Source organism: Anomaloglossus baeobatrachus, chromosome 2 (genome assembly GCF_048569485.1).
Source record: "Anomaloglossus baeobatrachus isolate aAnoBae1 chromosome 2, aAnoBae1.hap1, whole genome shotgun sequence".
Taxonomy (NCBI): Eukaryota; Metazoa; Chordata; class Amphibia; order Anura; family Aromobatidae; genus Anomaloglossus; species Anomaloglossus baeobatrachus.
In genome coordinates, this window is record NC_134354.1 from 226,845,008 (window position 1) to 226,872,724 (window position 27,717).

The following is a 27,717-nucleotide window of genomic DNA, read 5'->3' on the forward strand; positions in this document are numbered from 1 at the left end:
TGTGCAGCCTCAGCTAACACACAAACACACCCTGTGCAGCCTCAGCTAACACACACACACACACACACACACACACACCCTGTGCAGCCTCAGCCAGCAGCAGAAACAGACACACACACACCCCCTGTGCAGCCTCAGCTGACACACACACACACACCCTGTGCAGCCTCAGCCAGCAGCAGAAACACACACACACACACACACACACACCATGTGCAGCCTCAGCCAGCAGCAGAAACACACACACACACACACACACACACACACACCCCCTGTGCAGCCTTAGCTGACACACACACACACACACACACACACACCCTGTGCAGCCTCAGCCAGCAGCAGAAACACACACACACACACACACACACACCCTGTGCAGCCTCAGCTGACACACACACACACACACACACACACACACCCTGTGCAGGCTCAGCCAGCAGCAGAAACACACACACACACACACCCCCTGTGCAGCCTCAGCTGACACACACACACACACACACACACACACACACCCTGTGCAGGCTCAGCCAGCGGCAGAAACACACAGAAACACACAAAAACATTCTGCTCACCTATCCTCCGTCGGCTCAGCAGCACGCAGGCATGTGGACCCGATAATGATCACAGCTCCTGCCTGTCACTGCTGAACTTTCTGCCGGCGCGTGCAGACCACTCAGAGCAGTTCTCACTGCACAACAGCCACTGGCCAATCACAGGTAAGCATCTGAGGTCATATGGAGCAGGTGCTTGCCTCTGATTGGCAGGCGGCTGTTATTGTGTTCTGCAGCGAGAACTTTACTGTGCCCGGCAAAGGCAAAACTGTAAACTGAAATAGATAGCTGGAGGCTGCGGCCTCTTGCACCGGTCGCCATCTTTACCGGGTCCACAGGCCAGCGGGCCGCAAGAAGCCACCTGAAGGGCCGCATGCGGCCCGCGGGCCGCGTGTTTGAGACCCCTGATCTAAAGTGTATAACGGCCTTTACAATGTGTCACCCTTGATAGGTCTCCTCTAGGATAAAAGTTGAGGTGCTGCTACTGTGTTTCACCCAGAAGCCCATCAGTTGTATGAGTAAGATGTGATTAGAAGAGGTTTGCACTAGTGATGAGTGAGCTCTACCATGCTTGGGTGCTCGGTACTGGCAATGGGCGCGACTTGAGTATCTAAGTATAATGGAAGTCAATGGGGGATGTGAGCATTTTTCCAGAAGATTTCCCAGAAAAATGCTCGAGTCCACCTCTGACTTCCATTGTACTTGGGGACTTGAGTTGCGGCCATCCGAGCATCAATCTGCTCTTAATGAGTACTGAGCACCCGAGCATGGTAGTGCTCGCTCATCACTAGATATAACTTCTCAATGTGAACAATAAATGTTTTTATCTACTGGCAGGAAGCATAAATCTTCAAAATGTTACATGAAAAGTATACTGGAAGGTTCAATTGCTTCAAGTGTCTGGAAACCCCTTTAATTTGCAGTACTGATAAAAGTCAAAACTATCTTTTCCCAGATACAAACATGAATTTAAGAAATTGTTTTCTGCTGAAATAATTAGTAATGAAGTAAATGGGATCAATCTCTGAATTAACTAGCTAAGTGGCCCAATGCAATATATACAGTATATAAGAATCAAGTAGAAGAAAATACAAGGGAAACTTAAAAAGTGTTGTAATAGTAAGAGTGCGCTGCCCTCTGGTGGTGATAACAATGAACACCAGCAGGTTCTTCTATCTAAATCATTAGCACATGCGTATAATAGGAAATCTATCCACTTACTTCACTTGTAGTATGCTTAGTGGGTGATCCCTGAGATCCTGAGATGAGAGAGAATGGGCTGAGGGGGCTGGTGAGACTGGCAGAGCTCAAAGGGCTGGCCGGACTATTAGAGGTGAATGTGGTTGAAGGTCCTGCAACTACTGTGGGAAAAGACACAGATCAGTGATGGAATAAAGTAAGGACAAATAGAGGGAACATGTAAAAAACTACAGTGAATCAATAAAAGCATTCAAAGGGATTACCTCTATTGTTCATAATAAATAAGTATACATAATAATAGATTTAATATAACAGTGATCTGCAGTTAAAGAATTTAAAGGGTTATTCCCATCTCCAAGATCCTATCCCAATATGTAGTAGGTGTAATAATAATAGCAAAAACCTCCAATTAGAAATGTATTATAGTTCTGACATAGCCAAGTGACGTGCCCGCGGGGTCTTGGGAATTACTAGGCACCGGTCCGTTTGGGGGTTTTGAGTTGTCACAGTGGCCTGGCCCGGCTCAGTGATCCCTCGGTGTCAACCAAATGATGAGGGGGATGATGGTGGTGATGGAAGCAGTTGTCTTTTGTGACGCCACCTGTGGTAGGCCAGGTATGGGAGCCGCCACTGCGGAAAAGTCTCTCTCTGCTGGGGCGGATAGTAACGCAGCTCGGATGTTGCAGCTCTCTACAGGCAGAGCTAGGCCCCAGGGAGGATGTTGGGGGTAGTTGGCCACCCCAGTGTAGGAAGCGCGGGGTGCAGGAAGGATCAGACGACACAGCAGTTGCAGTTTAAGGTGTTTACTCACTGAGTTGCTCCTGACGTTGGAGTGCCAGACTCCGCTGTGATGGGCTCCAGACAATCCCGGATAGTTCGAGGGCTGGTACCAGAGGGATACTTCATGAGTCCTTCCTTCCTGCGCTCTGTTGTGTGAGTCCCTGCGACTTGAAGTTCCACAGGGACCCAAGTCCTGGGGGTGGCTATGTTCCCCGTCCCGTAAAGCAGGCAGCGCGATGGGTCGCCCTATGGTCACGACTCCTGACTCTATAAGCTGCTTTGCCCCAGGCGCTGTTGTAGGCCAGAGGACTTGAAATGCTTCACCCGGCGGAATCTACTGGCAGGCCTTGAAGTGCCCACCAGCCTAGGGCTCTGCACCCTGAGATGTGCGCCGGTCCTGAGGGAGCCATTAGCTTTCCCCTCAGCGACCGTATTCTCCTCTGTCTCACTTAGTTCCCCGGTTATGACGACTCTCTGAGTTTCTGTGTCTGGCTCCTACTCCCCTGATCAGTCGCCCCGCCCACTCGAGCCCCAGATATAGTGAGTGGGAGGCCCTAGATGATATGGTGACCATCCTAAAGGACTCTTCCTTAACCCTGTCCCGGTGAGAGGGCAACTGGCTTGTGGTTGTGGATGTTGTGAACCGGCACTGACCTCCTCCTTACCCAGGATGAATACTGCACCTTTGGTGAGATGCAGTACACTGTGGCGACTGACGCCTCAGGGGCGCCACACAAGTCTCTTACCTCATTTGCAGGGCATTGCAGCTCAGGTATCCATGCTACGACCATGAGCAATTAACTGTCACTATATTCACTATATTAGTGGTCGTAACCATGAACACCTAAGCTGCAATGCCCTTCACATGAGGGAAGAGTCATGGCTATATCAGGAGAACTATACTACATTTCTAAGTGCAGGGATTTGGTATTATTATTATTACACCTACTACATATTGGGACTGGATCCTTAAGATGAGAGTAACCCTTTAACTTGCCCAACACTAAAGTGTTTTGGCTGCTAATGTAAGTGCTTTATTGGTAATGTCATGACTAATACTTTACAGGGAACCTGACAGTATGTCTGTGCTGCACATACCACAGGCACCATGACTCAGACACTTGCTGCGCTATTGCAGCCAGATATGTATTATTGTGAAATGCTGTCACATTTTAAAGAAAACACACTTTGAAAAATTGGTGAGGATTATGCATCACGGATGATTAGTCCAAGTGGCAGGTGCTCAGTGGCTTTTCTCCTAGACTGACAGTTCTCTATCTAAGGCCACATGCACACCTGGAGTATCTGGTCAGTCTTTTAGATCAGTATTTATAAGCCAAAACCAGGAGTGGAACAATCAGAGGAAAAGTATAATAGAAACACAGTCACCATGTCTGCATTTTTTTACCTCGCCTGGTTTTGCCTTACAAATAAAAACTCCCCAAATACTCAATGTGTGTACATGGCCTAAGGGTATGTGCGCATGTTGCGTTCTGGAGTGACAAATAAAACGCAGCGTTTTGTCACTGCATGTGCGTTTCAAAACGCATCCAAAATGCTATGTTTTGGATGTATTTTGAATGCAGAATGGATGTAGAATGGATGCGTTCTGGATGCTTGCTCTACCACAGAAAAAGAGGGAAACGCATCCAGAACGCACAAAAGAAGTGACATGTTGCTTTTTAGAACGCATCAATTTTGTCAAAAATTTGGCATCCAAAAGGCTGCGTTTTAAAACGCAACGTGAGCATGGACTTTGCAAATTGTCATAGACTTTGCTGGGGACGCAGAACGCATGTATTTACGCTGCAGTTTAAAACGCTGCGTAAACGCATGAAAAAACGCAAAGTGTACAGTCTAGGAGAAGCAGCCAGGACCAGCCTTGGACGAGGACTAACCTTCCAAGGCTCATTGTCTCTGCCGTCTTGTAAAAGTGTGTATTCTCTCAAACTTCACAGCGTTTTTGTGTAAGACATACAGTTAGGTCCAGAAATATTTGGACAGTGACACAATTTTCGCGAGTTGGGCTCTGCATGCCACCACATTGGATTTGAAATGAAATCTCAACAACAGAATTCAAGTGCAGATTGTAACGTTTAATTTGAAGGTTTGAACAAAAATATCTGATAGAAATTGTAGGAATTGTACACATTTCTTTACAAACACTCCACATTTTAGGAGGTCAAAAGTAATTGGACAAATAAACCAAACCCAAACAAAATATTTTTATTTTCAATATTTTGTTGCGAATCCTTTGGAGGCAATCACTGCCTTAAGTCTGGAACCCATGGACATCACCAAACACTGGGTTTCCTCCTTCTTAATGCTTTGCCAGGCCTTTACAGCCGCAGCCTTCAGGTCTTGCTTGTTTGTGGGTCTTTCCGTCTTAAGTCTGGATTTGAGGAAGTGAAATGCATGCTCAATTGGGTTAAGATCTGGTGATTGACTTGGCCATTGCAGAATGTTCCACTTTTTTGCACTCATGAACTCCTGGGTAGCTTTGGCTGTATGCTTGGGGTCATTGTCCATCTGTACTATGAAGCGCCGTCCGATCAACTTTGCGGCATTTGGCTGAATCTGGGCTGAAAGTATATCCCGGTACACTTCAGAATTCATCCGGCTACTCTTGTCTGCTGTTATGTCATCGATAAACACAAGTGACCCAGTGCCATTGAAAGCCATGCATGCCCATGCCATCACGTTGCCTCCACCATGTTTTACAGAGGATGTGGTGTGCTTTGGATCATGTGCCGTTCCCTTTCTTCTCCAAACTTTTTTCTTCCCATCATTCTGGTACAGGTTGATCTTTGTCTCATCTGTCCATAGAATACTTTTCCAGAACTGAGCTGGCTTCATGAGGTGTTTTTCAGCAAATTTAACTCTGGCCTGTCTATTTTTGGAATTGATGAATGGTTTGCATCTAGATGTGAACCCTTTGTATTTACTTTCATGGAGTCTTCGCTTTACTGTTGACTTAGAGACAGATACACCTACTTCACTGAGAGTGTTCTGGACTTCAGTTGATGTTGTGAACGGGTTCTTCTTCACCAAAGAAAGTATGCGGCGATCATCCACCACTGTTGTCATCCGTGGACGCCCAGGCCTTTTTGAGTTCCCAAGCTCACCAGTCAATTCCTTTTTTCTCAGAATGTACCCGACTGTTGATTTTGCTACTCCAAGCATGTCTGCTATCTCTCTGATGGATTTTTTCTTTTTTTTCAGCCTCAGGATGTTCTGCTTCACCTCAATTGAGAGTTCCTTAGACCGCATGTTGTCTGGTCACAGCAACAGCTTCCAAATGCAAAACCACACACCTGTAATCAACCCCAGACCTTTTAACTACTTCATTGATTACAGGTTAACGAGGGAGACGCCTTCAGAGTTAATTGCAGCCCTTAGAGTCCCTTGTCCAATTACTTTTGGTCCCTTGAAAAAGAGGAGGCTATGCATTACAGAGCTATGATTCCTAAACCCGTTCTCCGATTTGGATGTGAAAACTCTCATATTGCAGCTGGGAGTGTGCACTTTCAGCCCATATTATATATATAATTGTATTTCTGAACATGTTTTTGTAAACAGCTAAAATAACAAAACTTGTGTCACTGTCCAAATATTTCTGGACCTAACTGTACCTGGTGACAATGGCTTAGTGAGTATCGGGTTCATGCAGCTTGTGGTTTGGGCAGTAGGAATCTCCCACCAGTTTTCCTTTAATTAGGACCATCCTTTTCATAACATATTAGGCATATCTGACTTTTTTGGAGGGATTATTACCATTCCCTCTATAACACAATTGGAGCTCACACTCACCTCTGTGTTTGGCCGTGTCTGTCCCCCTGGAGGGGTTATTTTTCCTAAGGCCTTCCATTACATCTTGAATCCTCCAGATTTCCCTCTGAATATGTCTATTCATCAATTCGTTCTGAAAAATCCGGATACATTCCATGAATTGCTTGCTCTGACGTGTTGCTTTTTTCCGCGGAGTATCTGCTCTTCTTACCTGGATGTTAAGGTTCAGCTGCTCCCACAGAGCATCATGTAAAGCGGAGACCTCCCCCTCCAGCACCTCGTACTCCAAGCTGCTATTGTTCAATGCCTACAATACATGAGACACATCTGACACATTACAGGCTGTAAATAGAAGATAATAGAAGCTCACGTTCCTTGATAAGTAGACGTTGGGTATGTAAAATGACAGAAGTTGAAGGATCTGACGTCTTTCTGAATGAGTCGTAATGTGAGTGGGTGAGCATAACTTGTAAGATTTCCCCTTTCAATTTCTGCAAAGAACCGTGTCATGAAATTATGCAAGTAGCCCTGACATATGTAATAATTGCAATGTTGTCCTCGTCACTCCAGGGACAGGTCATGCCATGAGAAGATAACTAACCCTGTGGGATGTGTGGCCTGTAGTTTTCTTAGTAACTAATATACTTTTAGCATTAGTGGTACATTTAAAAAGCTCTTATAGTAATGAATGGCGCGGCGTGCCTTACCGTGGTGGCCTGGGACAGCTCCACTCGGATACTGATCAGCTGGTTCTGGAGAGACTCCTTCCGATGCAGTAACTTCTCTGGAAAGGACGTCTGGTTGCCGAACATCTCCATCTCCTGGTGAGTTCCCATCAGTGCACTCTCCAGGCTTTCCTGAATGAGAGACAAATATTTGTGGTGTTATTCTCCACCCATGTCTCATTCATAGGTCTTTATATGTATGGTGTTTATTGTGTGTCAGTATCATTCCCTGCATATTCCCATTTCTGGCAGTTTTTCGATTGGATCTGCGCATCTCCATTACCGAGATATGGTCCTCTCTGCCCTATGTATAATAGTGGGCATGATCCTCCTCTTCTCTATGGGAGTCTTTTTAAAAATCACGCCCACTTGGCTGAGAAAAATACATTTACATACAGGGAAGAGAAAGCCATATCTCAGGAACGCAGAGGAGAAAAAAAACCTGAGAAAATTAATGACAGATTCAGGAAAAGCAGCAGCATTAATATAGGGAAAAGTGACATGTTTACTACAAGTGACAGGTCCTGTTGTGGAAGAAGAATTTGTCTTGAGATCATGATACACCAAGGTGCTCACAACAGAAGTCATTGACTGCAATGGAATTACAATGTAGGCTTCCATTTACCTTTTATCATAAAAATGTACACTTTCTTAGTATCCCCTAAAAGCAGATTGAAGCAGGTCCGTGCTGCTGCGTCCTATGTTCCAGATACGTCATGCCCAAATTAGAGGCTGTAGATGGCAGTGCCCTTTCTGAAATGACTAGTATCCTTAATGAGCACCTGTCATCAGGTTAATAGTGGCCAGGTTTTATGCTTACTTTATTCTTGCTGCTCCATGAGTATTCAGATTCCAGAAATATGGGGCTTTTATTCAGCGCTAAATTTTATGGTCATTACCAAACAGGCGTGGCTCACAGGGTAATTATGCAGAATATGCTAATCACACGCCCCCAGAGAATCCAGTGAGCACCGCCCCATTGTAGAAATTAGCACTAAGGAAAAAGGCCCATAATTCTAGGACTGTATTCAAAAAAAATAAAAAATGGAGTACTGCTGGGAAGAGCAGGAATAAAGCAAGAGTAAAATCCGGCCACGTTTGACCTGGTGATAGGTCCTCATTAGAAAGCTTTATTTGTTCTACTGTTGGCCTTAATAGTGAACCCTATACTTAAGAGCAAGAGGTTTCTGGTCTCCTCACCGACGCTTTCTGTATGCTTTGTATCAAGTTCAGGATCAGCTCCCATGAAAACATAGCAAGGATTCGTTTCCCAAAGAAAACTTTCTGCTTTGCTTTGATGGGATCCAATCTTGGTGTTGCCACAAAATACATGACCCCTTCTTACAGCCGCCCACGAGCTTCAGCCTCGTGACACTTCTCCCTTACCTTCTCCGCTCGCAGTTGCTGGACCAGCCGGTCCTGCTCCCTCACCACCTTGTGCTGCTCACACAGCCTACCCAGGAGCTTCTAGAAGAAAGAAATGGAAAGTCTTCAGAGATAAAACTTACAGATTACAGAGGAGCACACACTTATGGTATCTAGATCTTCTCACAAAGGGAAAAAACTTACATCCGTGTCCTGTTCATTAATTTTGTAGCTCTGCAAAGCTTCTCTGTACGGATCTGCATAAGGAGACACCTAACGAGAGGAAACCCAAGAAAAGTCCGCTCAGCACTGGTCAATAGCAATGTGGAATATACAGTATATGGGAGCATATGTGTCACTTCAGGAACTGGGTGACCTGTACTGCCGAGCCACATTTCACAATGAAAGCTTTAGTAGGGCCTCATTCAGACGTCGGTTTTTCAGGTACATAATCTATCCGTGTTTTTCCCTTATAGAACATGTATCCATTAGAATCTATTGGGTAGCTCACGTCTGGGGTTTTTTTGCCCAAGTGTGTCCACAATAAAATCACGGACCCTTGTCTGCTTTTGATTCCCATCATAAACCCAAGTGACATATACAAGTCTATGAGTCCGAGGACAGATGGCGTCAGTATACAGTCCGCGATTAACACTGTAATAGATATCAGAGGCTTTGTCATTTATTATTGTTTTTTTCATATATGATAATCACTGACCACACACTGACGATACCATGTTTTGCACACGTAAGGCCAGTTTCACACATCCTTCTTTTTGCCGGTTTCGCGGATCCGGCGCGCTCCCGTACAGTGAATACAGTACAATGACAGCGCTGTAACTTCCGGGTCACATGCGCCGGTCACATGACAGCACGTGACTGGCGCATGTTGCGCTGTCATTGTACTGTATTCACTGTACGGGAGTGCGCCGGATCCGCGAAACCGGCAAAAATAAGGATGTGTGAAACTGGCCTAAAACAATTGCTGACGTCATGTCTGAATGAGGCCTTATTTTACAAGGGTAACTAATTAATAAGATAAGGTCACTCAGCTCCTGAATGGCAGATTAATGTCTGGCGAGAGCGATCATTACATGCTGCAGTTATTTATGACACCTAACATTATGGAGGTTATTCCTTCAACTTGCTAATCCCAGTTCTAATCTTTCTATGGAAGTTAATGGCACTGCGTGGTGTGACACTCATGGATGACACAATGACACCTCTATTTGCCATTAATAGCTATTAACTGCAAATGTGCATATTTTTACAACTTAAAGAGGATCTGGCACCAAATTTCACAATATATACTGCATACATTATGAAACAGATCTGATGACGCTGGTATACTTACAGTGAAAAGTAAGAGACAGAATGGCGATATAATGCTTTTTTTTTAGGTTTTACCCACAAATTTTTAAAATTAGCATTTTAATGTCAAGTAATAAATATATATATATATATATATTTTTAAATTGTTTTTGCCACTACATGAGACTAGTATGATGTAGGGGCAGAGACCCTGATTCCAATTAATTATCACTTACTGGGCTGATGGCTGTCATTTTGATAAAAATCCCTGTTTTATCTACCAGTTCTCTGAATACTGAGCTCTCCATAACCCCGCCCACAGCACTGATTGACAGATTTCTGAGTACACTGTGCATAGGCAGAAAGCTGCCAATTAATGGTGGGGTGGGGTTATACATAGATCATAAATATGGAGGACTACATGGCAGCAGGTTTACTAGTCCTTTACTGATAATCTCCTGCTGATATGGAAGACAAATCAGCTCAGTAAGTGACAACCAACTGAAGTCAGAGTCTCATACTGGACATTACGCTACTATCAGATAAGGTGGCAAAAACCTAGTGAGTCTATTAAAATCTATTAATTAATGTACAAAGTTGACATTGTGAAATCTAGTGACAGATGAGCTTCGAGGCATGTATAGGAGCACATAATAGCAGTACCTGAGAAATCAGTATTAACTGAATGGGAGGGAAGGTAGTTAATTGATTAATCAATCCCCTGATGTCAATGTATTGTATCTGATGGGGATGAGGATGGGTTGTGCCATGCAGAGTGAAGGTGACACTTAAGTGTTCTCTTACTTGCATGAAGATCTGTGCTCTGGGGGAGGAGTGCACCATGTTATTCACCATGCTGATCAAAGTCTCACTCTCACTCATCTGCAGCAGGTGAGGGGGGAAACAGAGGATGAAGAAGAAGTCCAGCCACAGCATTCACGCTGACATTATAGGAGCCATCTACTGTGCGCTACACTACATTACACATAGCGGTCTGTAGAACAACCTAGCGAGCAAAGAAGGATCTGGAAATCTGGGTCACATGTTCCTCTAGATTAGTCATAGATCATGCCAGTAATATAACAAGTTTCAGTATAATAAACAGAGCATCACAGTTTAAAGCGGAACGGTCTTTTTCTTTTTTTTATTTCATACATCAATAGCACACATGAAAATAAGCAACTTTGTAATATACAGTATCTTATCTGACAAATTTACTTCTTTCTGTAGAAGAAGATCAGTCATTTTCAAATGCTCAGTTCTGAGCTAAAATCTGTATTCTGTGAAGACTTTCCCATTTCTGAGATAGGAGATGGCTCTAGCTTCTCCTTCTACATATAGCTCCTCCCTCTGCCTCTAGCTCACCCCTCTAGCTCCTCCTCCTGCATATAGCCCCTCCCTCTGACTTTATCCACTCCCCTTTAGCTCCTCCTTCCACATCTAGTTCCTCCCTCTGCCTTTATCCCCTCTTTAGCTCCTCCTTCCACATATATGTCCTTCCTCTGCCTTTATCCCCTCCCTTTGCCTCTAGCTCACCCCTCTAGCTCCTCCGTCTGCATATAGCCCCTCCCTCTGCCTTTATCCCCTCCTCTTTAGCTACTCCTTCCACATCTAGTTCCTCCCTCTGCCTTTAGCCCCTCCCCTTTAGCTCCTCCTTCCACATCTAGTTCCTCCCTCTGCCTTTATCCCCTCCCTTTGCCTCCAGCTCCTCATTCCACATCTAGTTCCTCCCTCTGCCTTTATCCCCTCTTTAGCTCCTCCTTCCACATATATGTCCTTCCTCTGCCTTTATCCCCTCCAGCTCACCCCTCTAGCTCCTCCTTCTGCATATAGCTCCTCCCTCTGCCTTTATCCCCTCCCCTTTAGCTCCTCCTTCTACATATAGCTCCTCCCTCTGCCTTTATCCCCTCCCTTTGCCTCTAGCTCCTCCCTCTAGCGTCTCCTAGCAGATTTGACCTCAGAATTGGGAATTTTGCTAATGACTGATCAATTCTGACAGAGAAAGAAGCATATTTCCCTGATAAGATATATTACACAGTTGATTAATCTCATGTTTACTATTGATTTATGAAAAAAAATGTAAAATGACGGTTATGCTTTAATGGTGCAACACTTCATCAGGCCACTAGACTATCAATGGAGCAGCAGTGTGCATGTCATGCTGGTCCATTCTAAAGACCCAATTAGACGGGCTGACCAAAGCTATTAAATGACCACCGAACAGCTACATGCCAGCCAAATTGCAGTATTTAATGGCTTCCTAAGGGCCGTTTCACATCAGCGGTATTCTGCCGCACTCGCAGATCCGGCACAGGGGCAGTACAGTACATTACAGTTCACAGACAGTGCGGCAAACCCCGTCACATGCTGTCACATGACCGCATGTGCCCGCAGCTGGTCAGTGAACTGTATTGTACTATACTGCCCCTGTGCCGGATCTGGGAGTGCGGCAGAATACCGCTGATCTGAAACGGCCCTTAGATAGGTCAAGCACATTCCCATGATCACAAAACGATCATTCTACTGTATAGTTCTGTGCCCATCGGTTCTCAGCAGCACATACTGTTTATGTAAGATGATGTGCTACCGAGAATGATCATTCTGAAGTATGCTTACAAATCATTTTAGCCAACGAATGAGTGACCGGTGATTGCTATACTGTTTATTTCTGTCTAAACGCTAATTCCCATTTATCGGCCAGTGGGAATGGGCCCTAACTCACCCTGTGGAGTATTCTGCAAATCTGGATGCTGTGAGCCGTTGCGCATTTAGCCTTTAATGTGCACATTTTTAAGCTCTACCTTTGATGAGGCTTTATAAATGATTGCACAGATTCTTAATTCTCTGTGTTCCCTGTATTTCGAAGTGCTAATCTCCTAACAAATATTATATATTCAAGTATTTAAGGGTGTAACCTGGTTAAGAAATCCCATTTTAAATACCTTTTTATGGAATTCTAAATTAACAGATGACAATCTCCTGGGATAGACATCAAGTATTTATTCAATCAGGGATCCCTTTTAAAAACAACTTTCCAAAGCAGGCAATACCTTTGGTAATTTTTTTCCTTGTTATTTTTTATGTCACCTCCATCCCACTGTATGTACTTTCTTGCCTGGACAGAAGTCAACTCAGATGTCTGTGGACAAAAAACCCTTTACCTCTAGTTCTTTACCTGGGTGACCTCTTCTACTATGAGGCCGGGGCCACACGAGGGACTAATGCGATCCTCGCATGACACTCGGCTCACGCTGGCAGTACAGCAGAGCCGAGTGTCATGCAAGTGTCCCTGCGACTGAGGTCCGAGCAGACCTCAGCTGCGGGGGGAGGGCCGGCCCTGAGGAGGGGCGGGCCAGCGCTGCGGAGGGGAGGGAGGGATTTATCTCCCTCTCTCCTCCGTAGCCGGTTATTGCCATTCTCGCTCTGCACTCACATTACACCGGTGTACTGCAAGTGCAGTGTGATTTTTCTCTTGCCCCATAGACTTGAATGGGTGCAAGAGAAAACAGGATCGCATTACAGTGGCAGCATGCTGCGATTGTTTTCCCGGTCCGATTAGGGCTGAGAAAATAAGCGCTCATGGGTGCTGACACAGGCTAATATTGGTCCGAGTGGAATGCGATGTTTTATCGCACTCTACTCGCGCCGATTTTCATGCCGTGTGGCTTAGGCCTGACTCTGCCACTGAACAATTGCAGATTGCCTACTTGCTTGCTGATTGGCAGCCATTTAATAGCCTATTAAGGTCCATTTACACTTATGATTATTGGGAATGAGCATGTGCCATAATCGAGCAATGCAAACAGGATTCCGACCATCCGATTACGGAGCAAAATAATCTTTTGTGCTCCACAAACGCTCAACATTGCATGTTCCTTTGTAACCAGAATCTCCACTGCAAGGACAATGGCAGCCTATGTGCATGAATGATCTACTACAGATGGTTCAGTGAGCTTCTGAAGCCGGGTCAGCCTCTGTAAACAGGCTATTAACGACTGCCGACTGCCAAGCATGTTGCCAGATGGTGATCATTTAATAGTGTGCATCAGGCAGTGTATATGGACCCTCAGACGGGTAGACCTCGTTTCCTACGTACGAAGAAAGATCAGTTCATTCTTTGCTCACACACTGCACATTTTCTCGGCAGCACACGTCCTATTTACACAGGATATGTGCTGTCAAGAATGATGATTTTTTATGACTCCTTAAAAATAATTTCACTTGACAATCTAACACTTTGCTCATTTGCCGGGTGAAATTTATCAGGAAAAGAATGATCCGAAGAATGGTCAGTCATGATAATAGGTCAATGTAAATCCAGCTTGAGACTGACACCTTTATAGGGAATCTGTCACCAGGATTTTGCGACTCCATCTGAGAGCAGCATAATGTAGGGGCAGATACACTGACTCCAGAGAAGTGTCACTTACTGGCTACTTGCTTAAATGAAATCTCTGTTTTATGTGCTGTAGATCTAGCAGTTGTCTGAAAGCTGAGCTCTGTATAGCCATGCCCATAGCACTGATTGGCAGCTTTCTGGTACACTGTGCATAAAATGAAAAATGGCGGACTACATGGCAGCAGGTTTTTTTTTTTCCTGGTGACAGATTCCCTTTAAATCGAATCCTGTATTACCATGTGATACTTTTACTTGCATGTTTTTTCATTCACACTTGCTTATATATACTGACAATGTAATAAATTCTTACAAGCAGGGACACACTGTCACAAGGGCTATGCATCACACAATCTAAGAAACAGAGGGACAGAAGGTCAGACACTGGGTCACAGGGACACCCACACACTTTAGGCAGAAATGGACATAGCTTTGTGACTTCCTACCTGCTGATCCAAAAAATCAAGATGCCTCTGTAACTGAAGATCTAACATTTCATCCTGTGGGGAAGGGGGAGCAGCGGCAGGAGACAAACACAGGGTTAAAAAGGCAAAGCAGAGCAAAAGCTGGGCGCCTCCAACCCCAAATTACTGAATAATAAAGTGCTATTATGCAATGCCTGGAGGAACAGAAAACTGGCAAGCTAAAAAGTGCAAAAAGCGCTAAAGCAGGGAAGGGAAGATAACAAGCCATGCAATCCATACTGCACACGGTGGGATTTATAGCACACGTGACAATGCGTGCAACATGTACAGAGCATCCTAAACACTAGACATGGTAGACCCATGAACAGGACACACGGGATACAAACATTTATGACACAATTTAAATCCCCCCCCCCCCCATATAAATATAAGGGCTATTTGGGCTCCTTTACTAGTATATAGAATTTGAGGATCATAGACATTATCAGTCCCAAATCCTCCATTTCCAAGATATCCTGCATAATAATGCTTAAATTGAAAAGGAATAGTCATATGGATGCTGGAATCATGATTAGAACCTCAGGGAAACTGTAGCCCCCTAAAAAGGATTAACAACATTGCCAGGGATCTGAAGTCAGCGATTCGCCACAGTGCCATCTTATTGGGCATTTGCTCAATGTTATCTGTGGTACACATGAGTGAGTAATACACAAAATGAATATTGATGAGTGAGCACTACCATTCTCAGGTGTATAATGGAAGTCAATGGGGCCTAGAGCATTCTTCCAGGAGATTTCCCTGAAAAATGCTTGAGCCCCCCATTCATTGACTTCTATTATACTTGGGTGCTTGAAACACACACATCCAAGCATCATACTGCTCGTTACGAGCACCCGAGTATGGTAGGGCCCGCTATTGGTAGCTGTACAATTCTTCCATTGGTCTTTACATTGTAGACATATCTATAAGATTGCTCCCATCCACCTTTAGGGTATGTGCGCACGTTGCGTTCTGGCGTGACAAATAAAACGCAGCATTTTGTCACTGCATGTGCATTTCAAAACGCATCCAAAACACTGCATTTTGGATGCATTTTTAATGAGTTTTGGATGCATTTTTGACAGTGCGTTCCCACTCGGCTCTGCTACATCCCCATAGAACATGGCTGGGAGACAGAGCCGCTCGATCAGAATGAACTCAGATGAATTTCACCTGACTTCATGGTCATCGCGCGGCTCTGTCTGTGTGCTGCGGCCTTATTTGCGGTCACCGGTGAAGGACTCACCGGTGACCGCAAATCCCCTGAGTGACTGAAGTGAGCCACGCGATCAGCGGTGCCGTCACTCAGGTTACCCACAGCCAGCTGGAGTCCTCCGCCCGATCACCGCAAATCACCTGAGTGAGGGCACCGCTGATCGCGGGTCTCACTTCAGTCACTCGGGCGACTTGCTGTCACAGTTGGAGGACTCCAGCTATAGCCGCCCGCGGGTCACCTGAGTGAGCCACGCGATCAGCGGTGCAGTCACTCAGGTTACCCGCGGCCACAACTGTAGTCCTCCACCTGAGACAGTTGGAGGATACAGCGGTGGCCACGGGTAAGCTGAGTGACGTCATCGCTGACAGCGTAAATCACTTCAGTTGCTCCATGGAGCTGACAGAGAGCGGTTGTGCTCTATGGTCGCTCCTGTCAGCTTCATGTAGCAGACCTGGATGCGTCGTGGGACCTCGTGTGGATTACATCAGACCTGGAGGGGTGTTTGGGGATTTTAATAAAGTGGTGAAAGAGGGTAATATTTTTTATCTTTTATTCCAAATAAAGGATTTCTTGGGTGTATGTGTTTATTTTCTTTAACTTACAGATTAATCATGTCGGGTGTCTCATAGACGCCTGCCATGATTAACCTGGGACTTAGTGGCAGCTGGGCTGCCATTAACTCCTTATTACCCCGATTGCCACCGCACCAGGGCAATTTGGGATGAGCCGGGTAGAGTCCCGGGACTGTCGCATCTAATGGATGTGGCAATTCCGGGTGGCTGCTGGCTGATATTTTTAGGCTGGGGAGCTCCCCATAACATGGGGCTCCCCATCCTGAGAATACCAGCCTTCAGCCGTGTGAGCTTACTTTAGCTGGTATCAAAATTGGAGGGGACCACACGTCGTTTTTGTTTTTTTTTAATTATTTTTTTTACTGCAGAATATAGACCCGCCCACCGGCAGCTGTGATTGGTTGCAGTGAGACAGTTGTCACTCAGCGTGGGGGCTAATCTGAATGCAACCAATCATAGGCACCGGTGGGCGGGGGAAGCAGTGAATATGAGATGGAATAATGAGCGGCCGGCATTTTCATCAAAAGCAGGAGAAGCCACCAGAGCAGTGTGACAGCTGTGCAGCGCTGCGACGGTAATTGGTGAGTATGAAAGAGAGACAAGATAGAGAGAGAGAGAGACAGAGAGAGAGAGACACAGAGAGAGAGAGACAGAGAGACAGAAAGAGAGAGAGACACAGAGAAAAAGAGAGAGAGAAAGAGAGAGAGAGAGCGACATCGATTTGAATGGGTGGAAAATGCAACCAAAACGCACAAAAGAAGTGACATGTTGCTTTTTTAAACGCATCGATTTTGTAAAAAATCTGGCATCCAAAACGCTTGCGTATCAAAACGCAACATGCGTATTGAATTTGCTTAATTGTCATAGACTTTGCTGGGGACGCAGAACACATGCGTTTACGCTGCAGTTTAAAATGCTGCGTAAACGCGTGAAAAAATGCAACGTGTGCACATAGCCTTATATGTCTATTCTATTATATCTTCACATCCATTTAAAAATTACTCTCCATTGTCACCACCCTCGAATAACTTCCCTCACTTCTGCATCTTAAGACACTGGTGTGGATACACTTGTTCTGCTCTTTTCATGCGTCTGTATCCTATTCACCTTCCCCAAGGCTTACATCCTTTAGTTTAACCTTCCATGTGGCAGTGAAGCAAAAGCTTTTAGAAAATCTAAGTAGACTGCACTCTTCCACCCAAGGGCAGGAGTTTATATGAACCATGAAGTATTTTCATGCACAATTACAACCTATTGGTTATCAACATGAACAGTACCTATTCTAAATGAAGGAAGGAATTTAGGGTAACTCCGACCTTAAAGTCATCACTGCATAGAGAACACAATAATGACATAAAAGTGATTACTGCACAAGGGCTCCTGGGCCAATGTAATATGGTATCATAATAAGAACTTCGCACCATGATGTCACCCTGATAAATATTACTAAGTGACTAAATGTGCCGTTCAGCCTTAGCCCAGACAACGTGGAAAATCAGTGTTATTACAGGTCACGTGTCACTGATGTCCTGCCATGTAACAGGAAGAGCAGGAAATTGTTATGGAGCTAGCCTACTCCACCCCACCAGGGTACATGGGACTGCAAATTAAGCTTCACTTTTGGAGCAACTCATATGTTATGGAAATTAATTCTGAGCTATTTCTGAAATATAGATAGGCGTCATTGACTGGGCCTACAGGTTTCTACACCCACATTTGAATTCATGTCGGACAGGGTCATATTCTTAAGCAGTGACTTGGAGCACTGGATGTATTGGTTTTAGAGCTGGTGCCATTATTTAGAAACAGTGGTGTACCCCCCGTGAGCTGGAGGAGCCCACTGCCAAACATCTCTCCACCCAGCACACAATTTCAACAGTATCTGCATCCTCATGAGACAGATATAATTAAATTGAATGGTGGGATATGGAGTCATCGGCACCCTCTTCCATCATTTAGCCTGTTAGACTGAGACTCAGCAGGTGCAATGACGTCACTAGATTGGGAACGTCATACTGTGTGTATGTGTGGGGGTGGAGGCGTTGTTTTGTTGGACATCATACGGTTTGGGGAGTCATGTCCATCATACTGTTTTTGGAGCTTTGCGACCATCATACTGTATTTGAGGAGCTGTGGGAGATCATACTTTGTCCTGGAGCTCTGCGGCCATCATACTGTGTGGTGGGTTATAGAGGTCATCATGCTGTATTTAGGACTATGAGGTCCATCATACTGTGAGTGGGGGACATCATACTGTATATAGGGGAGGCGTGTGGATACATCATACTTTATGAGGAAGCTGCTGATCAAGGTACAAGGAATGAATAACAGAAGCAGAATGAATTATAAACTCTTTAAATAACAGTAAATTGAATGGTTTTGATTAGCTACTACAGGTAAGAATACAGGGTACAATGCTCCGCAATGTAACATGTATTAGCAGTAGGAGCTAGTCAATAGCCTTAAAGGGAACCTGTTACCACTTTTTTGGCGTATAAGCTGCGGCCACCACCACAGGGCTCTTATATTCAGCATTCTAACATGCTGTATATAAGAGCCCATGCCGCTGTGAGAACATAAAACACTTAACACTTATAATACTTACCAAACGGTCGCTGCGGTGGGCCTTATGGGCATCTCTGCTGTCCGGTGCCGGCGCCGCCTCTTTTGGCCATCTTCGTCCTCCTTCTGAAGCCTGTGTGCATAAAGAGTCTACGTCATACACACTCGCCGGTCCTGCGCAGGCGCACTACATACTTTGATCTGCCCTGCTCAGGACCTGAATGTCGGCAAGTGTGTATGACGTAGACGCGTCATGCACCCCGGCTACAGAAGAAGGAGGACGAAGATGGCCAAAAGAGCCGGCGCCGGCACTGGACAACGGAGACGCCCATATGGCCAACCGCGCGACCGTTAGGTAAGTATTAAAAAGTGTTTTTATGTTCTCACAGCGGCCTGGGCTCTTATATACAGCATGTTAGAATACTGTATATAAGAGCCCTGTGGTGGTGGCCACAGCTTATAGGCCAAAAAAGTGGTGACAGGTTCCCTTTAAATCTTCTCAATATTAAGTGATAATACTAATGTAAATAATACTAATATATTAATATTAAGCAGCATTAATTTCAGCCTGTTGGTGTGGCCCTCCATAAAAGTCATGGCTTCTCATGAAGCCCCTTGGAAAAATGAATTGGGCAACACTGCTGTAGAGGAAAGACTATAATTACATTGGGCAGATAATGCATAAAATGGAATATTTTGTTATGATTTTAATGGATGAATAGTACATAAGACATTTGCTACATTGTGGATCCAGCTATTCTTCAGAATTGTGTGTTAGGCTAGGGTCATATGATCGTATTAATTGGATGAGTGCTTTCTGATTCTTTATTGAGCAGCACTCGGATCAATATTATTCTAAGGGACAGTCCCGATGTCCGACTTTTTTCACTGACAGAATCTGTCAAGTGAAAAAAATAGAAGCATGGTGTGATTTCACTCTGAAATCCGATGCCAATGACCAATTCAAGTCTATGAGTGCGTGGAAAACATTGGACTGCACTCTGATGTCATCCGCGGACTAACAGAATGGTGAAATTTTCTTCACCATCTTCTCCTCAAAGTCCGCTACATAGTTACATAGGTTGAAAAAGACCTAGGTCCATCTAGTTCAAACTTCCTCCAACTACATATTTTGTAATCCTATTCTTTCTGATCCGAGAGAATCGGATCACACTATGATGACACTCTGATTAAGCTCGGATCGGAGTTTCATTGGTGTCTTTAGCGTAATTGACTTAAGCTTGGATCGGATTCCCACGGATAAGAGATTCTACAGTCGTGGCCCTGTCTTTAGGCTATTGATCTCGTATACAAACTGCTCAGGTGAGTGAACGTTACATGTACCCATTCTGCTATGCATATCCCATCTATAAGAATAAAGAAAGTCGAAAAAGAGGTCATAACATGTAACTATCTAGCTACAACACAGCACTACTGACCAAAAATTGTAAAAACACAATAAAGTTTCCCTTTTATTTCTTTATTTCTTATTTATTCTGTGGTAATAACAAGAGAGAAGAACCCAAATCTGAGATATTACCGGCACGCAGACACACCACAAGGACAGGGCAAAGACATAGGAAATGTTTGGAGAAGACAAGGTGTCCTATCCCATCACGATGCACACTTACATCCAATGAGCTGAATGGTCTTTGCCTTACTTTCTTACATAAAAGCTTACCATTTTGTCATGAAGAGGAGGAGATGCTGGGTAGCTGTAAGAATACACTCCAGCGGGCATTGGTCGGCGGTCACCCAAATAGTCATACTGAGGAAATAAATATAGAAGGTTAGTAAACACATCCTGCAAATGTTATCCCATGGAAACAGTAAAGGGAAAAATTGTAAAAAAATATTACTAACTGGCACAGCCTTTTTCCCCGTTACTACACCATGTACTTTCGAAAAAGCCTCAATTCTAACCCTGTGTCTTGTTGCAGAGCTAAGTCTTACCACAGTGTTACATGTAAGCGTTTCCATAACCTCACTTTTGGAGCAGAATTTAGCTGTTCAGCACCTAGCCTTGCACACAGCTGTTTCTGTTTCAGTTAATGACTGTCTCACCTATACAGTGTGTCCACCGCCATTAACTTCAGAATGGCGGCAGATATAGGCAGCATAGAAGTGGTGTCTAGGTATAGTAAAGTAGCCATGCGCTACGCAATGAAACCACCTATAGCGCACACCTGGTGGAAAACAACGGAGTTAGCATTTTTATCTCAAAAATGGAACGAGAGAGAAAAAAAGGAAATTACAAAGTTGTAGGGCATCATTAATTCAATACGAATCGACACCTTGCATACAGAAATGCTATGAAATGAAACCCCTGACCCCGCAAAAACATTGAATGCTGATCACGCATATGGCGCTCATGTAACTTTGATGCTCAAAGTGGCCACCGTCAGCTGCAATGCACCTCTGGACTCTGCATAGCATACTGTATCTTGCTGCACATTGTGCAATATGGTAGGTGACATGTTCGCCCAAACATCTGTGATATGTTGTCGTAGGTCCTGCAATGTTGGTGGAGGGGTCGCATACACCTTCTGTTTGATGTGACCTCACAGAAAGAAGTCCAATGGGGTCAGGTCAGGTGAGCGTGGAGGCCACTCCATGCAGCCACCATACCCAATGACTTGTAGGAAGGTCTCCATGAGGTATCACTTCACGTCTGCAGCCTTGTGAGTTTTACACGTTCTAATCATAGCATTTCTGTATGCAATGTGTGGATTCGTATTGAATTGACGATGCCCTACAACTTAGTAATTCACTTTTTTTCTCTCTCTCGTTCTGTTTTCGAGATAAAAATGCTAATTCCGTTGTTTTCCACCAGGTGGCGCTATAGGTGGTTTCATTGCGTAGCGCATGGCTACTTTACTATACCTAGACACCACTTCTATGCCTATAGCTGCCGCTGTTCTCAAGTTAATGGCGGTGGACAGGATATGGGTGGACACACTGTATATGACAATGATTATCAGTATCACTTGTTTGATAATACATTTGACTATAATCCCTGAGTTTACAAGTGTACCTAGAAAAATTGATGTTGTTCTGAAGGCAAAGGGCGGTCACAGAAAATATCGATTTGATTTAGAGGTCTCTTTTCTTGATTCACTTTGCAGTTATTTTAATTGAGAAAAATAAAACTATTAACATCTATTTTTTTAAGCATTCTTACTTTGCAGTATTTTTTCTACACTTGCCTAAAACCTTTGCACAGTACTATACACTAAGCATACAGGTACATACATTTTCTGCAATATTTCCAAAAGGCATGTAAACACTGAACGCAATGTGCACGAAGTCTTAGATGCAAACACATTAAAAGCACATCTATTTTAGGAACTTAAAATTTCTAGAGGAATTAGGAGTAAATTCAGATAATGGATTAGGAACAGAAACCCTCGGACCTATGACACCTCTTGCTGTTTCGTAGTCTACAGATAGCTTTACATTTTTTGGGCCTGAGTCATCATTGCGGTTTCTCCAGTTCTCTGGAGTAATTTGATTCTTTTTAGTGGCTTTAGTATTAGTGTGTTATTCTCTATAGGTTTTGTAGTTGTTTTGTAAGTTGTGTTTTTTTTTTATTCTTTCTTGACAACTTTGCTTATCCAGATTTAACCTCTTCACGACACGTCAGGTTAATGCCTACCTGCTGCCGCCAGCAGCGATCACTGCACATGTCAGCTGATTTGAACAGCTGACATGTGCAGCTATCAAGCACAAGTAGATTGTGTTACGGTTTCATCATCAATAGAAGCCCAAGCCACAGAACAAGGCAATTATATATGTAAATTGGGGTTTTGTCTTCTGTAATGATCTCAGAGCTATCATGGACGTTCACATAGAGGCCATCAAAAAAATGTTGCATATGTCCTGCTAAAGGCCCCCATACACATTTGACTAACTTCGTCTGATTCCTCCAATATCAGTGGGCTTGCCTACAGTCTAATTTGTATGGAGAACGTCCGACTCTTGCCTGACAGACGATGTTAGGCTATGTGCGCACGTGTGCGCTCTGCACTGCACCTAAAAGGTGCGCTTCAGAGCACAGCTGAAAAGCTCCGTTCTGAAGCGCATGGTGCCGGCAGAGAACGTGTGCTCTGCATGCTGCCTCTCCCTATAGACAGCATGCAAACCGCACGAAAGAAGTGACACGTCACTTCTTAGAACGCAGCGATTCGGGCAGCAGCTGAATCGCTGCGTTCTAATAGGCCACGTGCGCACGGCTCCTGCACAATCTCCATAGACTGTGCAGGGGACGCAGGACGCATGCAGTTACGCTGCGGTGCAGAACGCAGCGTAACTGCATGCAATACGCACACGTGCGCACATCCCCTAAAGGGAGAAAATTATTTGGCATGTCAATTTTAGATTGCCAATCCTTTTGTTCTCAGCCAGGCCCTTGCAGTGCCTCTCACTATAAGAAAACAGGAGCGATATCTGCTGGCCAAATATTCGGCTGAACCATAGTTTGGCCAACAGCTATTCTATATGAGGCCCCTCAGCGTTAAACAGAGGTACTGGGGGAAGTAATAAGTGCACAGTTGCCGGTTTGTACCTCCAGCTCAACATGTCAAATAATAGCTATGTTAGCATGAACCTTGGTATCTGCCACTTATTAGGATCACAAATAGGGCATCGTCATTGTTACCCTTTCTCACAAGAAATCATCTCTCATCAATCCACTTCAAAAATACTTTTAAACATAAGAATTTAAATGCAATGTGTCAGCAGAATTTTGCTATGTAATTTGAAGACAGCAGGAGATAGGATGTAAGACACAGATTTCAGAGATGTTTCATTTCAGGCTGTGTTGTTGTTTACTTATAATGAGTGTTTTATCACCCAGAGATTATCACTGCCCAGGCTACAGGGTGTGAGCCCTTGTCTGGCCAAACCCCCTCCTCTAATAAGCAGCTCACTGTCAATAGACCATATATACAGAGAGCTGTGGTGTGTGAGGGATTAGCTTTCTTAACTCTACTACATGCCATATTTAAAAACTATGATTGGTCTGATTGTGTCACAACTGCTTCACCCAGTAAACTAAATTAGGGTTTCCTTTCCTACATAATACTGCTCTCGGATGGGGTAACAGGTGCCTCTTAATAAATCAGGCACCTCGCACTCCACCCCGCCTACATTGTACAAAAGTATTGGCACAAAACAATTAATCACTGATTTCAAGTTTTCCGTTCAGTCTCATTGCCACAGGTGTATAAAATCTAGCCCCTAGACGAGCCATGCATGCTACCTTGACAAACATTTGTGAAGGAACTAATTTTTCTAAAGATCTCACTGAATTTGACCGCGATGCTGTAAGAGGATGCTAACTGTTGTAACAAGTCAATTCATGCAATTTCTTCCCCAAATATCACACAATCAACTGTAAGGGGTATTCTTGAAAAGCAGAAAAGTTGTATCACCAAGCTCAATTCCAAGCATCGGATGTAGAGCATGCCACTACCGGACACTGGAACAGGGTGACGTACTACACTGCTCACACCTGTCTGATGGAGGAGTCTGGTTTAGCAAATGGCAGGAGAATGTTATCTGCCTGACTGCATTGTGCCATATAACACATAAGTAGATTTGTAATGATTCAGAATATTCATTCCTAAACGATATCATGCCTATAGTAACCAGTAACTCATGTCACATTAACACACTTACTTTAGGAGAGCTAACTGAGCGCCTCATGGTGTATGCAGCTGGTTCTCCATAGTTTTCATCCCGTGACATGCTTTCAAAGCGGGCACTGGGGGACCGCACAGGAGAGTAGACCCTTGGACGAGTACTGTAAGCCCCCTGACTAGGAGATCGTGGAACTGAACGTGAGCGAGGCTGCAGGGAAAGCCGTCTAAGAGAACCGCAAGCAGCATCTACCTCCTGATAATATAAAGCTGGGCGAGGAGCCCACAACTCTGCTGGGCGACCATAAACACCCGGCTCCTTCCAGTCCCGAGGCTGATAAGGTACTCCATTGCGAAGAGCCTGATGTTTTTCCTCCAAAGCCCATTGTGGGAAAGCTGACATAGAGCAAATGCTGTCTGGTCGAGATCCTGCAGGGGTGTAATACTGATAACCATCGGGATACTGAGCCCCGTACTGTGGATAGTAATCAGGCATGCGGTGTGATCCTGGAAAGTATCTGCTGGGGCTGTGAGAAAATAAAACATGTATTTACAGACCATCATTTCATACATTATTGTATATAAACTGCAATACAATATATATATAGTGATAGAGTACAGGATCAATGGTATTGCTGGGCTACGGTACTGGAGATTATTTTCTTTACTGGTATTACCAAGCTGATTTAGTTAGTCTCGTTTTTATCATGTGCTATATATTGCTGCAGACATACATAATATATTTTCGGATGCGTCAGAGCAGACGGAATGTTCCTACCTTTGCATGTCTTCTGTAGGAGCTGCTGCCCTACGGAGGTTGACCCAGTGCTGTAATTGTGACATTGAGTTTTGTCTCTGGGCCACTTTCTCTGGGTTAGTGCGTGGCATGTTCATTCTTCGTTGCCCATTACCCTCTGGAAAAGCAGTACTGGCTGGACGGCCTGGAGAAGGAACAAAACCCCAACCATTGGGTTGTGGTGGGCGGTCTCCTTCTGGCAAATGTCTGGGAGGCTCCAGGTCAGGAAGCCTTTCAGTAGGAGTCCCCGTCCCGTTTATTTTGGTTAGAGGCTCCTTTCTGCACTCAGACCTCCTTTCTAGCTTCTCAGAACCTCTCCCGTCTCCTTCACCACGGCTTCTGGTTTCTGGATCACGGTCCCGGACAGGGGGTATATTTTCACTGTCTTGCCTCTCCAATCTACAAAACGTGCATATAGATAAATGCATTCAAGGTTTACGAATAGGATTTCTTTTTATCTGCTACTCAATCTATTTCCACAGAACGCAAATCTACCCAGGTAATAATTTGGGGTTTCTGGCACTCTATATTGATTGTTATTGGAACTCATTATATACTGTAGTTTTTTTGTTCTCCTAGCTTGTAACTTCACTGCCATTCTCAAATATGTGCAAATGAAACAACATAGGGGCATATTACTACAAAAGTAAAGGGGGCTTTACACGGTATCGATATCGCTACCGATATCGCTAGCGTGCTTATCGGCCCCATTGTTTATGCAACATGGGCATATCGCTTCCCGTGGCGCACAAAATCGCGCTCCCCCATCACACGGCTTACCTGTCCGGCGACGTCGCTCTGGCTGGCGTTCTGCCTCCTTTCTAAGGGGGCTGGTTGTTCGGTGTCACAGCGACGTCACACGGCAGGCATCTAATAGAAGCGGAGGGGCAGAGATGAGCGGGAAGTAACATCCCGCCCACCTCCTTCCTTCCGCATAGCCGGTGGAGGCAGGTAAGGTGATGTTCCTCGCTCCTGCGGTGTCACACACAGCGATGTGTGCTGCCGCAGGAATGAGGAACAACATCGCTAATCAGAGGTAAACGATTTTTTGTTTTAGGACGACCTCTCCGCGGCAAACGATTTTGGCCGCTTTTGTGATCGTTTTAGGCAGCAGATAAGTGTCACACACTGCGATATCGTTAATGACGCCGGATGTGCGTCACTACGATGTGACCCCGACGATAAAACATTAACGATATCATAGCGTGTAAAGCCCCCTTAACACCATTAGAGCATATAAACATTTCCCTAGCAAAATCACAGTAGTTTGTGGGGAAATCCAGCTCCACACAAAGTCAGAAAGATATTACAGAACAGTAACTAGAAAGAATATCACTTTATATGTATGCAGAGCACTGAGCACAGAACACTTAAGTACTGTAGGACCCAGCGGGTGATGTGTGCCAGGGTGGATTTGGGGTACCATCGGAACCAGCAGCAGGAGTTAAAATTATGCATACATATTATTTTAGTAAAATACTTATTTTACATGGAGAACGGCACAATGCAGCTTGGGACACTAAACAGCATATTAAAAGGGAATCTGTCACCAGGATTTTCCCTTATAACCTGCGGCCACAACCAGTAAGCTCTTATATACAGCATTCTAGCATGCTGTATACAGTACAAGTACCCAAGCTGTTCTGTATAACATAAAAACGGGGTGGTCGGGTCTGATGGGTGTCGCTGGTCTCGGGCTAGCGCCTCCTCTCTTCCTTCCATCGCCATACTCCTTCCCAGCTCCGTGTGGTTGATGTGTTCTACCTCATTAACACAGAGGCCTCCATTTTGCTCCTGCGCACGCACACTTCTCCCTACCCTGCTGAGGGCAGAGCAAAATATTGTAGAGCGCATGTGCGGGTGGTCTTAGAACTTTCCTTGTGGCTGCGCATTGCAGTACATTGCTCTGCCCTCAGCAGGGCAGAGAGAAATGCGCGTGCCAAGGAGCACATTGGAGGCCTCGTTGTGGATGATGTAAAACGCGTCATCCACATGAAGCACGGAAAGAGGACGGTGACCGCAAGAAGATAGGAGATGCCGGACTGAGACCAGCAATGCTCATCGGACCGGACCGCCCCGCAGCTGAGTATAATAATAGCTGTTTTTTACATTATATAGAGCGGCCTCGGCACTTATATACAGTATTCTAGAATGCTGTATAAGAGATCACTGGTGGCTGCAGCTTACAGTCGCCAAATCTGGTGACAGGTTCTCTTTAATAAAGGGACATTATCATCCATCTGTCTATCAAATATTCATCCATCAATCTATTCATCCATACATCCCATGTCCATCTATACATCCCATATCCATCCATCCAGCTATACATCCCATATCCATCCATCTAT

General features: G+C 44.7%; 1 protein-coding gene across 13 annotated transcripts in view; it reads right to left on the reverse strand.

Annotated features, from left to right (window-relative positions):
- PLEKHA6 (pleckstrin homology domain containing A6) overlaps positions 1-27,717 on the reverse strand; it is a 335,253-nt gene that overhangs the window by 39,096 nt on the left and 268,440 nt on the right. For 8 of the 13 annotated variants that reach the window (XM_075335649.1, XM_075335651.1, XM_075335645.1 and 5 more), the window contains 11 exons: positions 25,352-25,768; positions 24,614-25,100; positions 20,616-20,702; positions 14,567-14,620; positions 10,529-10,606; positions 8,618-8,686; positions 8,435-8,515; positions 7,031-7,180; positions 6,535-6,630; positions 6,345-6,456; positions 1,776-1,915 (listed from right to left, as the gene is read on the reverse strand). In XM_075335649.1, the coding sequence (XP_075191764.1) occupies positions 1,776-1,915; positions 6,345-6,456; positions 6,535-6,630; positions 7,031-7,180; positions 8,435-8,515; positions 8,618-8,686; positions 10,529-10,606; positions 14,567-14,620; positions 20,616-20,702; positions 24,614-25,100; positions 25,352-25,768 (1,771 nt within the window). The remainder of the gene's footprint in view (positions 1-1,775; positions 1,916-6,344; positions 6,457-6,534; positions 6,631-7,030; positions 7,181-8,434; positions 8,516-8,617; positions 8,687-10,528; positions 10,607-14,566; positions 14,621-20,615; positions 20,703-24,613; positions 25,101-25,351; positions 25,769-27,717) is intronic. The other 5 variants (XM_075335653.1, XM_075335648.1, XM_075335652.1 and 2 more) reach the window with 3 other exon arrangements.